At 40.5% G+C, this 12,686-nt stretch overlaps 1 protein-coding gene across 1 annotated transcript in view; it reads left to right on the plus strand.

The window, feature by feature from the left end:
* Positions 1 to 1,211: 1,211 nt before the first annotated feature.
* Positions 1,212 to 12,686, plus strand: part of RUNX1T1 (runt-related transcription factor 1; translocated to, 1 (cyclin D-related)) — a 190,902-nt gene continuing 179,427 nt past the window's right edge. The window contains 2 exon segments of the mRNA XM_006884595.1: positions 1,212 to 1,309; positions 1,311 to 1,338. Coding sequence (XP_006884657.1) covers positions 1,217 to 1,309; positions 1,311 to 1,338 — 121 coding nt within the window. The 5' untranslated portion in view covers positions 1,212 to 1,216.

Here is a 12,686-nt window from a genome sequence, read left to right on the forward strand (position 1 = left end):
TTTGCACCATGAAAAATTAGGTAGTTTATTGGCGATTCCATTCTCAACTCCCTATTCATCCTGCAGCGAGAGCTCCTTAACCAGGCTTTAGAGCCTTAAAACACAATGCAACCAAATAACATCCCCCTCCCCTTTAAAAATATTCTCCTTCTGCTGTATTATATGCACTCCATTAAGGATCTGATCAGATGCTCAGATTGTCTGATGGTGCATTTAAAAGTGAAAAGGGGACCTCAAGGGGCTACTCAGGTGTATCTCCCTCCAGCCCCCTGTTGGGGATGGTGGACTCCGGTGTGATGGACAGATGAGCATTGGTCCCTGTTTGTTCCCTGATTGATTCTCAGGCTCTGGATGGGTGAAGGGCTGTGAGGCAGCTCCAGCTTAGATTGATTGCCTCAATTTCAAACTCCCACCTCCAAAATAGACTCTCAGATGTATCCATAAGGAGCGCTGTCCCCCACCTTATTTCGGGAGGGGGAGCAGGTGTCTGGGAGTCACCTGTAGCTACCAATCACAAGTGGTCCTCCTTTTCACCATGCTGCTGGCTGCACCAGTCTTCTGCTGGGACATGCCAAAGCCCAGGGAAAGGGAGTACTTGTTATCTGCTTGGTGGGGTTCCTTGTGCTTAGGGGACTGGGGGTGTTGGTGTACTGGCATCTGCAGAGAAAGGGACTGGAACTCCGGCTAGAGGTCGGTCTGGACTCACTAGGTTTGTTATGCAGATTGTGGCTGTTTGGATAAAGGTGAGGTGGTGGAAGTTTCATTGTTATGCTGGGCCCGAAGGGGGCTCTTAATCCTTTTATCTTGAGAGAACCTCCAGAATGTTCCCTCTCTAACCCAGGTGTGGGAAAATACTGTCTTCTTGTCTGCATCCCCTCTTTTATTTCCCCTTTAGGGGCAGATTTAGGGATGCAAGTGGTCCCTAGCCCTGGCTCTCACCTTCCACCACCTCTGGGGCAGTCACCCCCCCACCCCTTGCACCTCTGCCTTGAGGTCTGAGTTCCCACCCTCGCCATCCCTTCCCATTTCTTGCCTCCTGCCTGTGTCTCTTCTCTCTCTCCCGCTCTCCCACTTTTCCTCTCTCTCCCGCTCTGTCTCACACACACCCTCTGTTTATTTTCCTGCCTCCATCTGGGCCCTGCTGATATTGTAATCACCCTGATGCACGTTGGCTCCTCTCCTCTCCCTCCTGCGCTCACACACTCACTCTCACACAATGTGCCATCCTGACAAGCCTTTTACTTCTGATAAGCTCCGATGTGTGTTTAATGAATACAAAGCCGTGGTCTGGGTGCCGCCTCGGCTGCGGCTGCCTCTCCTGCGCTCCTTTGCCAGAAGGTAATCTCCGTGAACAGGGGAGGGGAGGCGGGCAGCCGGCAGGGAGGAAGGAGGAGTGGAAGGAGGAGGGGGAGCCCGGGGAGGCTGCTTTTCTCTTTCCCTCTCTCCCTTTCCAGATGATTCAGAAGTCGATAAGACCAAGAGAAGTGAAGATGTAACATGTTATCTGTCGCTCCTCTTAGCTGGCGGAGAGAATTTACATTTAAAGATTAGCAGAGGGAGAAAGAGAAATCTGCCTTTTGTTGTGCGGGGTGAGGAAGAGGCATCAGCCCTGGCCTTGACGCTATCTCCCATCACCTCTGCTATCCAGACAGGACTCACCGAGGTGAGATTACCGGAGGGCCTTATCTTTAATTGGGTTTAGTTTTGCCACTCTGAATAGGTTTAAAGTGACTCGATAAAGGGGAACAATAGATTATTTATTGACTGGACCGCTCAAGCCTTTAGATGAAGAAGGGAGAGAAGAGGCTGCTTAACAACTTGATTAGTTCATTTTTGTTTTTATTTGAAGATGAGGCATTCTGCCTTCTGGTGGATGGATGGGCCATAAAACTTAGGTGCAATTTGAATGGCTTAATGTCCTATTTCTTTTTTTGTCCCTACACCCTTCCCTTCCCAGCTCCAGGCACCTACCTTATTTTAACAAGTTTCTTTTGCTTCCTTACTGTGTCGTGTTGAGAACCAGAGCCCCAGAGGCAAAGGCTTTGGGAGTTGATGCTTGGATTTTTTGGTGTGTTGAGTGTAATTTCTTTTGAATGGGTAATGAGTTGATGCTAATAGTGCTTGAATTTTTGCACACACACACACACACACACACACACACACACACGGAGAGCAATGTATGAATCCTACTTTTAAAATAGAATGAATTGATTTTAGAGGGCAGTGTCAACTCTGGGGGAAAAAAGTAATTAGTCTATCAGATAGATCTGAATTTTGGGTTTGAACCATGACATTTTTGTGCATGAAGGTTGTTGTTTGGGTTTGTTTGTTTGTTTGTTTTTTAATGCTTCCTTGACTCATAAACGTATTTTGAAGTATAAGGTTTTAATTATGAAAACAGAAAAAATGCATGTGTTTGCTTCCTACACATTGCCAAGCCAAGTGTTTTCATAGATAGACAGCTAGGATCCAGTAACTAAAAGCCTAATTAAAATTTGTTTAAAGTCATGGGGGCATGTTTCCTTGTTGACAGCGGCAGATCGATTGGGTAAGACAATAGAGTCCCATTATTTTTCTCCCATTGACTGAACATATTGACATCTCAGGTTTGCTGCTGCCTCAGTGAGCATGATGAAACACTGAAATTCACAGGCCAACTGGGCAGAATGGCACATATATTACTGTATGTCATTTCTGCCTTCAGGTTACCTTATCACCCAGACAGAATGGGAAGGGACAGCCTGGAATCCCTTAGAAGGGGTAAGGCCCTGGTGGCTAGGCAGCTGACTGATAGCACGTCTTGGGAGCTTACTTAACTGTACCGAGGACTGGCTGGTACAGAGGAATCAGATTTATTTATTTGAGAAGCTGCCTAGCTATTAATCTTAAAGATTTTGCATACGAGAATACCCATTTTCAGGATTTACCTCTAGCTTCCCAGAAGCATTTACAATGTGTGATGGGTCATATCATTGAGATGTTTACTGGCTTTTGCGTGAGTGACATCTGTTCTTCCCCAGTCTAGGGTACTCACACATCCAAGCACCTGCTAAGTCAGTAGCTAGAATGGGGGGGGGGGGAGAAAGGCAGTGTAAAATTGCTTCAAAAATAGGGCCTGGATTTACAGACCAAAAAATGGATGTGCACATGTATATACATGCTGTGCTTATGTGCATACACAGGAAATTCTAAGCAGAAGCAGGGAAAATACTTGTTATTTGTAATCTGAGTATAATGTAACCCTCTCCTTTCCCTCTTTTGTATTTTGTATAGCCTTTGCAGAATAAAATGAAGTACTAGATACAAAGTCAAAGTGGTGTGAGCTGTACATGAAGTGGATATGGGAAAATGTCAGAAGTGACTTAACGTATTTTTTAACTTTTACAAAAACATAAAGCTATTTTGAATGTGCCTTGTACATAGCAATTGTTGCCATCAAGTAGGCAACTGATGGCCTTTGCAGGTTTAGAACAAAACTAGTCTTTTATACCATTTTCATGAAAATGTTAGGTTTCTATTTGATCAGCAGGTGTTGTTGAGATGAAAGCCATGTGTAAATTTTCAGAAGGCCAAGAGTGTCAATTCAGAAAAGGAAAGTGATAAGAGAAAATGCAATCAGTTTTCCTGTTTTCAATTTGTGCAGGATTTGAAGAGCTGTTTTGTTAAACTGCTACATCTGCTCCAATATGAATATTGAACTACTTCCACTAAAAATAACACCCTATAATTTGGAAGCTACTGCAATCTTTTGTTAATGTGAGTGGGTTATTTAAAAACAAAACAAAAAAAACCCCTCAAAATAAAAAAAATAAATTAAAAAAAATCCAATTTTCTATTCTGAAAACCTCTTGCTTAATGTGCATTTTCATTTGTTGGCACTTTTATCCTCAGCAGATAAATGGCATTATGCAATTAGGACCTGATCTTGTTGCACTATCAAAGAGGTTTCCATAGGTGAAAATCCTGGTAATACAAAAAGGGTTTGCACAAAACAAAATCCATTCTGCGATAGCCTGCTTCAATACGTTTATTTCAAATGAGATAGTTATTCCTTACATTTTCGTAGTGCTACAATTTTTAACTTAATAGTCGACTATTGTGACTGAGTTAACACTATTCCATTGCCTACTGAGTATTCTGTGATTTATTTCACCTTTAAAATACCTGCAAATGTAAGTTTAAACTAATCAGGGATATTTTACCTAACAGGGCTTTCAGAATAATTTTTTTTCGTGCTTAAATAAAATGATTAAATTATGCTTGAGTGCCTGCATACAAAAGCTTTAGCTTCTATAGTACTAATCAAATAAGTTTTATGGACAGAGAAAGCAGCCATTAGGAAAGGGGGGGAATGGACACATTTGACTAGTGATACTTATAGAAAAGACAGGTTCTTTTAAAATTATCCGATATTAATTAAAAAACCCTAAGGCTTATTAAATATAATAAAAATAGTTCATCCTCATAGGAAGAAAGTGAGCAGGAATCTTGTCTTGTAAAGTATAGGCAGAAAGAATAAAAGTAGATAGAGGCTGACAGTTGAAATTTGGATGAGGTTTGATATTGAGTGATTCTACAATTGGAGTTAGATTTACTTGTGGCTATAATCATTTGTCCAGGGTGAGACTTGATCACTCTTTAGGATCAATTAGAGGCCATGTAGCCTGTGGCCTCACACTTGAATTGCGAGGCACAACCACACAGATAAACCCAATGTATCTCAAGAATGAGTTGTTTTTTTTTTTTTTAAAAAAAAAAGAATACAAAGGGAAGAAGATAGACATTGCATGTTACTGGGTTCATTGTCAACAAATGTTTCTTCTGCAACACCAAATCAAAAGAGAAGCTAGGTCAAGGAACAGTATTCAGTGTGTACTCCTAATTACATGTATGTATTCAACCACAGTGTAATTCTTTTAAGGAATATCATTTCTAATTCCTACTCGTTTATCTTCCAGAGGTTCAGGCAGTCATGTAGGTATATACCCTAATGTAGCACCAAAACTACCTTAACACTGTCAGGGAAGGAGGCTGAATCACATTTCAGTGTTAAGAAAGTTGACTTGTGGACTTAATCCTATTACCTTGGTGTGTTTTTGGGCTGAAGCCAGATTCAGTACTGAAACCACAGACCCTCATATAGCATCTAAAGAGGATAACTTCCTGTGACTTTTCCCCAATTTTAATATTTTATGAATTGATATCCAGCGTCTTATTTCAGAGTCACTGATAAATGGATATTTTGTGTTGGTGCTTAAAACATGGAGCAATCTTGATTGAAAAACGTATAAACCATTACTGCTGTCTAAAGCTACTAACATTTTCAATGACTGAGTAAGATCAACGTTGTTGGGCCTCTTTTGATAGATCTAGTTGTGGATGCCTGTAAAATGTAATTTATGAAGAAAAAAAAAATACAGCATTTGATCTGGTAGTGTTCATATTCATCAAGGCCTTTAAGACAAAATAATATTTAAGTGGATAAAATCTGTAAAATAATAGATCTGGTGGAGGAGTAATACAGGGGGTGGGGCACCAGTGTAATTTTGAAATTGTGTCTCCAAATAATTTTACTGTCTTAAAGTGCCTTCAGGATTGTGATAGACTGAGTTCATTAATCTCTTAACTCTCATGTGTAGACCACATTAGAATATGCTTTAGGCTTCCACTTGTTATTGTTGGGTACTCCTGAGTCCAGTTGACCCATCACTGATCCTTCAGTGGGTTTTCAGAGGCAGTAAATTGCACGGGAGGAGATTGCCCATCATTTTCCCATGGAGCAACTGATGGATTTGTAGAGCTGATGGATTTGTAGTTGCTGGTTTTAGGAGCTGTGAGAGAAATTACTTCAGACCTATTTCAGAAAATATTTCAGACCTACTGGTTTTTAATTTGGAAATGCTCCCTCCCTTTAGGCTAAGACTATGGCCAGAGTTGGTCTTCTCACTTGACCTTTTGCTCTGGTTTGGAATCTTGAGGTACCCTTGCATATATATTCCCCCAAATAATTACTTTTGTTGTGTCTTAATTTTAGTGTTAAAATTTTATTTTGTATACTGGCTTGATTGTCTTCTTAGAAGTCAGGGTCTATATAGTAACTCACTCCTCTGCTTAACTTCTTATTTCTCATCTAGGAATCAGAGTAGTCTATTAACTGATATTCTTGGAAGCTCACAAGTATGTACTATCCTTTGGCCCTAGGTCCTTTCTAATCTAGGATTCTCCATTACTTAATTCTATTCCTGCATCCGAATGCCTCTTTGCAACAGTGTACAAGAGCACAAAACTACATTGCACTATGGCCATGAGCATTAGTTTATCTCCTTTTTCAATCTTGTCCTGAACACTGGGGCTGTCTTCTACTGGTCTACCTAGTCCCTGAGGCATGTGCACCCTACTCTAGTTACTCACAAGGTCTCAATCTCAGCTGCTTCTAGTGGGCTAAATCATTTCTGGTCCCCTCTTATATATGAGAGAGAGAGAGAGAGAGAGAGAGAGAGAGCAGAAGAAGAAGGAGGAGGAGGAGGAGGAGGAGGAGAAGAAGGAAGAGGAGGAAGGGAGGGAAGGGGTGGGTGGGGGGAGAGAGAGATCCTGCAGTGTTTTGTATTTAACTGTAGTTTCATTGTTGTTGCTGTTAGGTGCCATCTAATCCATTACTATTCCTAGGGACCCCATGCACAGCCCTTCCTTTATCCCATGCCATCCTCATGATCCTCAGCATGTTCAAGCTCATTGTTGTAATCACTGTGCAAACCCATGTTGTTGAAGGCCCTTCTCTTGTTCTCTGATCCTCTACCTGTCCAGTGTATCTTTTACTAAGGGCTGGTCTCTCCTAACCGTATGCCCATAGTGTGTCAGGTAAACTTTCACTGTCCTTTCAAAGAAGCACTCTGGTCACACTTCCTCCAAGACAGATTGTTGTTGTTGGTTAGTCCGTGGTATCTTCCAGGACTTGACAATTCAAAACCATTGATTCTTTGGTCTTCCTCATTCTCCAACTTTCAGATGTGTGGGATGCAGCTGAAAATACCATGGCTTGGGTAGGTACACCTCAGTCTTAAAACTGACATCCTTGCTCTTTAGCACTCTGGAGAGGCCCATGACAACCCAGTGCTACACATCTTTTGGCTTCTTGCATAGTGTAAAGTAAAACACTCAATTATAATATTGTAGTTTCTAATGTAACATTTTAATTTTAAGGTGAAATACTTGGTTGTAAGAAAGATCTGCTGTGTACAGTTTCCTGCCTAACAGGCACAGTAAGGCTTCACTCATTTCACTCACTTGCCTCATGACCTGGAGTGCATGCCAGTCTCCATGAGAATTAGTAGTCAAATGTTGAGCAGGCTCCATGATCTTCAGGGCTTCTCACCTGTATGTATGCGGGGCATATGGATGTGATGCATTTAAGGATACAAGAATGAAAGTAAGGTTAGGGAACTTCTCATGATTTTGAGAATGAAATAATCTGTTATATTTTAATCTCTGGAGTAGGGGATGCCATAGTGCATAAGGAGTTGGCTGCCAACCCCAAAGCAGATTGTTTGAACCCACCAACTATAGGAAAAAGATGGACAGTCTCTTCCCATGTAGCTAACAGCTTCTGAAAATCCTACTGCCGGGCACCGCCGAGTCAGTTCCAACTCAGTGTCAATGAGTTGGGCAATTACTTTATAGATGGAAAGTAGAATCTGTATAGAACACTGCTGTTTTCTCACTATTCCCCATTGCAAAGAAATGGTATTGGAAATAGCCACTTTCCATTGCTATCCTATGCTGCGGATGATTGTTCAAAATTTAATTTGTTCCTTTGCTTTTCTCAGAAGTAACTAATGGAGAGGTCTTTTTAAAATGCAATGCAGATGAACCAAAGGTCTTAGGTGCTATTGAAGGAAAATTGCTTTTATGTTTCTTGGTCCCAGTTGTTGATGGCTGGGAGTAGGAGGCAGGGTCTAGAGGTGAACACGTGGGAATAATAGGTTTTGCTTACTAGGCATTCACAACGTTCCAAGAAAATGAACAACTTATGTGAGTTGAGAAATTCAGAAAATGATGTCTTTAAACCATTGCTGGAAAGAACCTGCCAGGATCAGCTTGTTTAAATGGACAGAGATGTGTTTTAATTTGGCCAGGATTAGATTTCAGGTAGAAAAGACTGAAAAATTAGCTGCTACATCATCTGAAGTATTCATTTACTGTTCCTTCTCAAAAGGCTTAAATATCCAGTTATCAGTAAGTCTTTGATTTTGTACTTTTTTTTTTGGTAAGTTTACTGTAGGAGACTAAAATATAGACACTGAGCTTCTTTGGAATTTGGGAGATCTTTCGTCTGTGTTTTAACCAGGATAAGCATTTGGTCTCCATTTGGCATGGCAGTAGAAACTTCTGCTGTAAGCTAGGAATATCTATGACTGGCAGGACTTGCTTGCGTGTCGTGTTAGTGTGATATGGTTTTAGAAATGGAAGCTGCATTAAAAAATTACTATTGCTTTAAAGGCTGTAGGGACTTAATCAAAGTTTAACAAGAAGCCAAAATGACCTTTGCCAAAAAAGAGAATTTTTAAAGATTGTGAAGTCATAGATGGTACCTGACTTGATTGAATTGAGCATTATTATCAGAGAAGTATTTGCGAAAATATTACTAGAAGATGTAAACTTTTAAAAAGCTCAATAGAGAGATGACCATTGATGTTAATAGAGTCTGTGCTGCAATCCTGTAGGCATGCGGTTCAAATCCCACCAGCTACTCCTTGGGAGATAGATGGGCAATTTCCTCCTGTTCAATTAACTGCCTTTGAAAACCTGCTGGAGGGTCAGCTTTGGGTCAGTTCCAACTCTGTGGTACACAACAACAACAGCGGGGCATAAGGTAGAGGAAAAGTGGAAGAAGATCTTTTTTTCAGAAGCACTGAGTTTCTATTTATGGTGATGAGGTATTTGGCAATAGGTGCTGAGGATGATTGCACATCATTGATTTTATTGGTCTCACTGAAGTGTACACATGAAAGTTGTTAAGTTAAAAAAAATGTATTCTCTGTGTTTTACCACTTAAAAAAATCCATCTGGACATACTTAACAAATGTAGAGGTTTAACAAGAATAAAACTTTTTTAAAAAGATAACACAAGAGGAAACATCATCAGAACGGTGAACTATCTATGGCTAGGTGACAAACTAATTGGAATATTAGCAAAGAGTGAGTCACAGTCAACACTTACAGAAAGAAAGAGTAGTAAGGAAATCAGTGACATATACTGCATTAAGCAACTCTGCTACAAAAGATTTCTTAAGTGTTAAAAAAAACAAAGATACCACTTGAAGACTGAGGGATGTCTGATCGAAGACATTTTATTTTCCATTCATATGCAAAATGGACATTTTCAAATATGACAGATTAAAGAATTATTGCAGAAGAATATGGAATCTACTGTGGATTAACAAGAGAATGAACAAAGCTGTCTTGGGAGAAATACAGCGAGAATGCTTAGACATGAGATCGGTTAAGCTTTGTCTTACATCCTGTGGGCAGTCTCAAGAGAAGCTGGTCCTGAAGAAGGATATTGTATATGGCAGAGAAGATGATCAGTGAAAAAGACGACTCTCAGTGAGATAAACTGACACAGTCACTGCAACATAGTGACAGTTGTGAGAATGGTTTAAGACCGGACACTCTTTTATTCATTTATACATTAGGTCACTGAGTCAGAACCAACTCATTGCAATAACAGCAACAACAACAACAACAATACCAGCTGTGCGATGCTACTATGAATGTAGTCAGGAAGACCCTTCCTTTGGGCTTTTCAGAGAAATCCTCTATTGATACTCAAGTAGCAGAGTAGAGCATAATGGTATCAGGAAAGTGGAGAGATAATGGTACCTGAGTGGGCTGACACAGAGCTTCGTGCCAAGAAAGTAGCACGCAGCATTACAGAAAGTGTTTCAAATGTGCATCCAATTTGGCAAATAGAATAGCAGGCATTGGGAAGCCATCCTCCAGTGGACTTTGTAAGCATGAAGCAAGGTGTACTTCAGATGCAAAGAGTCAGAAAGTTGATTGGTTTATTTGGTTGCCCCTATAATGGCTGTACCCCCTTTCCTAATCTCAGGCTATAGGACACATGAGCTATGAGACAGGTCATGAAAGACTGCTAGTTTATTTTCTCAATCAATGCATATGTTATGTACACAGTGATGAGCAAACACAGCTGGGAAGAACAGCAGATGATATTGGGACTGGAACAGTGGTGTTTATCAGACCGATTTAGTAATACTTTCCTGTGAATGTGTCCTTTTTAAGTGACTGTTAGGGTTCTGTAACTTTTATCATATGTTGGACAAGGCCTGCTTTCCCCTTTGCTCATCTCTAGGTAGATTTATTTGGAAAATTTATTTCTTCAAGATTCAATTTTAACTTGTGATGGTTAAACAAACGAGGGTAATGAATTCCTATCCAACATTTTGTTTAAAGAAGGATAGGTGGTCAGTTCACGTCAAAATGGACAGTAAATTAATCAATCTTTGTTGACTTGACTTACTTCAATTTAGGCTTCAGATTAGTTGGCTAGAGGGTGGGAATATAAAATATCAGGAATATTTAAGTGAAGGCACTGAAAGAAATGAGTTTCCCATTAAACTCATTTTGAGTATTTCTAAAGGAAGCCACATGTAGTTTTTAGATTATTTGAAAGTAAAATTTTTACTCTTGTGGGAGGACAATATTTTAAAAATAGAAATAAATTGATAGTTAATAAATGCATAATATATAGTGGTAGTGTTGTTTTGTACCGTCAAGGTGGAATTGACACATACCTCCAGCAGGTTTTCAGAAGCAGTTAATGGCACAGGAAGAGATTATCCATCCTTTTTCCATAGAGCAGCTGGTGGATTTGAACTGCATACCTTTGGGATTGCTGTGTAACTTCTTGTCATTAGGCCACCAGTACTTAATACGTTTTAGGTAGAGGTACAGAGCAGTTAGATGCAGTTCCCAGAGAATGAGAAAACTCAGTTGCTCAGGATTAAATTTCTACAAAGGGTTGTGAGGGGAAGCAGTCGATTGCTACCAATAAATAATACAGTCGGTGAGATATTAGAGGTTGCATGGAGTTAAATTTAGGTGTGACCTGAGGCAGGGTTTTCCAAGATAGTTATTACACTGGAGTTGTGATAAATATTTCATAAAGTAGGAAGTGAGCACAGACCCTAAGCTTTAGCAAAGCCTTTGGAGAAGAGCATTGGGGTCAGTAAAAGTACAGAGAAAACTTATGCAAATGAGGCCACAGTCAAAGGGAACTGTAGGTGATTCTGTGAGAGAAGAGTAGAATTCATTGCTGTTGAGTCAAAACCACCTCTTAACTGACTCTCCATTGAGTGTAGAGGAGGCAGGACATTGCCCATCTTTTATCAACTACTTGACTTTCCGCAAGTAGTTGGTAGCTTCATATTGTCAGAGAAGTGTGGCCTTTGCATTAGCAGTGCAGCTCCTGATACCATGCTACCAGAATATCTTAAATACCAAGCATTTTGATTTAAGCATTATCTTGAATAAGCCAGGAGCCTTAAAAGCTGTGGCTGTAACACTCCTCAGGGTCACCCAGCAGGAGCGGAGCATGGAGGGCGCTCAGGTTGGGTTCTGCACTTTTAATTTCTCACTGTACATCCAGAATATGTCTTATAACAAACAGCTTTTACAACCAGTAGCATTTATTTTCTAGTTAGACTTAATTTGGATTAAGAACACTATGGTGAAGTAAATGCTAATAAACAAAGCAAAAAAAAAAGGAAAAAAGAAAGCAAAAAGCTTTGAGCCAGGCAGGAAGCCATCAGCCCATTTAGTGTTTCTGAAGAGTTGGTCCCATTTGATGGAGGGGAGGTTAGATGCTCAGGCCAGTTTGGAAGCTGTTGTAGCAAATCAATTTTTAAGTTTTGGTGCCAGTGTTGTAGGATTGGGTTTGTGGAACAAGAGGGAAGAGGCATCACAAAGACAATATGATTAGAACTTGAGTATGGAGTAGATTTTGGGGGGAGGGTGCAATAATAAGACGGCGTGTCACAGGCCCTTTGCTTGCCTGAATGTGGATGTCATTTTGGGTGTTTGCTTAAAGGCCTGTCCACCCCACCTCAGACATGTAGAATCACAACCTCTTTGAAAGATTCAAGATCGATTTGTTAAACTACAGTCCCAGTGATTTTGTGGCCCAGATATTTTTTTTGGGAGATGGGGTAGGCTTTCAAATGGTTCTTTGTTGTTGTTAGGTGTTGTCAAGTCACTGTCCACTCATCGCAACCTTTTGTGATAGGTGGAAGTACCTAGGGTTTCTGAGTATAGTAATCTTTATAGGAATGGATCTTTGCATCTCTTTTCTTGATAAGCTGCTGGGTAAGTTTCAACTACCAACGAACTTCTCAGCAGCCAAGTGCTTGACAGCTGCACCAGTAGGGCCCCTGAGTGTTTCCTACACGGGTGGCTGTTATGTAGAGAACTTTTATTGACTTCTTTGGAACTTGGCTCCCTCAGGTGTTTCAGCTTCAGGCACTGATGTCAAATTGCCCTGAGATTTCCCTTCTCTCTGCAGGTGCTTTTGGGCCACCTGGGAAAGTATATAGTGCTCAGGTGGACTTGGCTCTGGACTCTTCCCATTTAACCAGGCTAGTGAGTTTTACAGATTTCAAATGTTGGACTTT

The sequence above is a fragment of the Elephantulus edwardii genome, unplaced genomic scaffold (genome assembly GCF_000299155.1).
Source record: "Elephantulus edwardii isolate Elephantulus edwardi_28Jun2011 unplaced genomic scaffold, EleEdw1.0 scaffold00036, whole genome shotgun sequence".
NCBI lineage: Eukaryota > Metazoa > Chordata > Mammalia > Macroscelidea > Macroscelididae > Elephantulus > Elephantulus edwardii.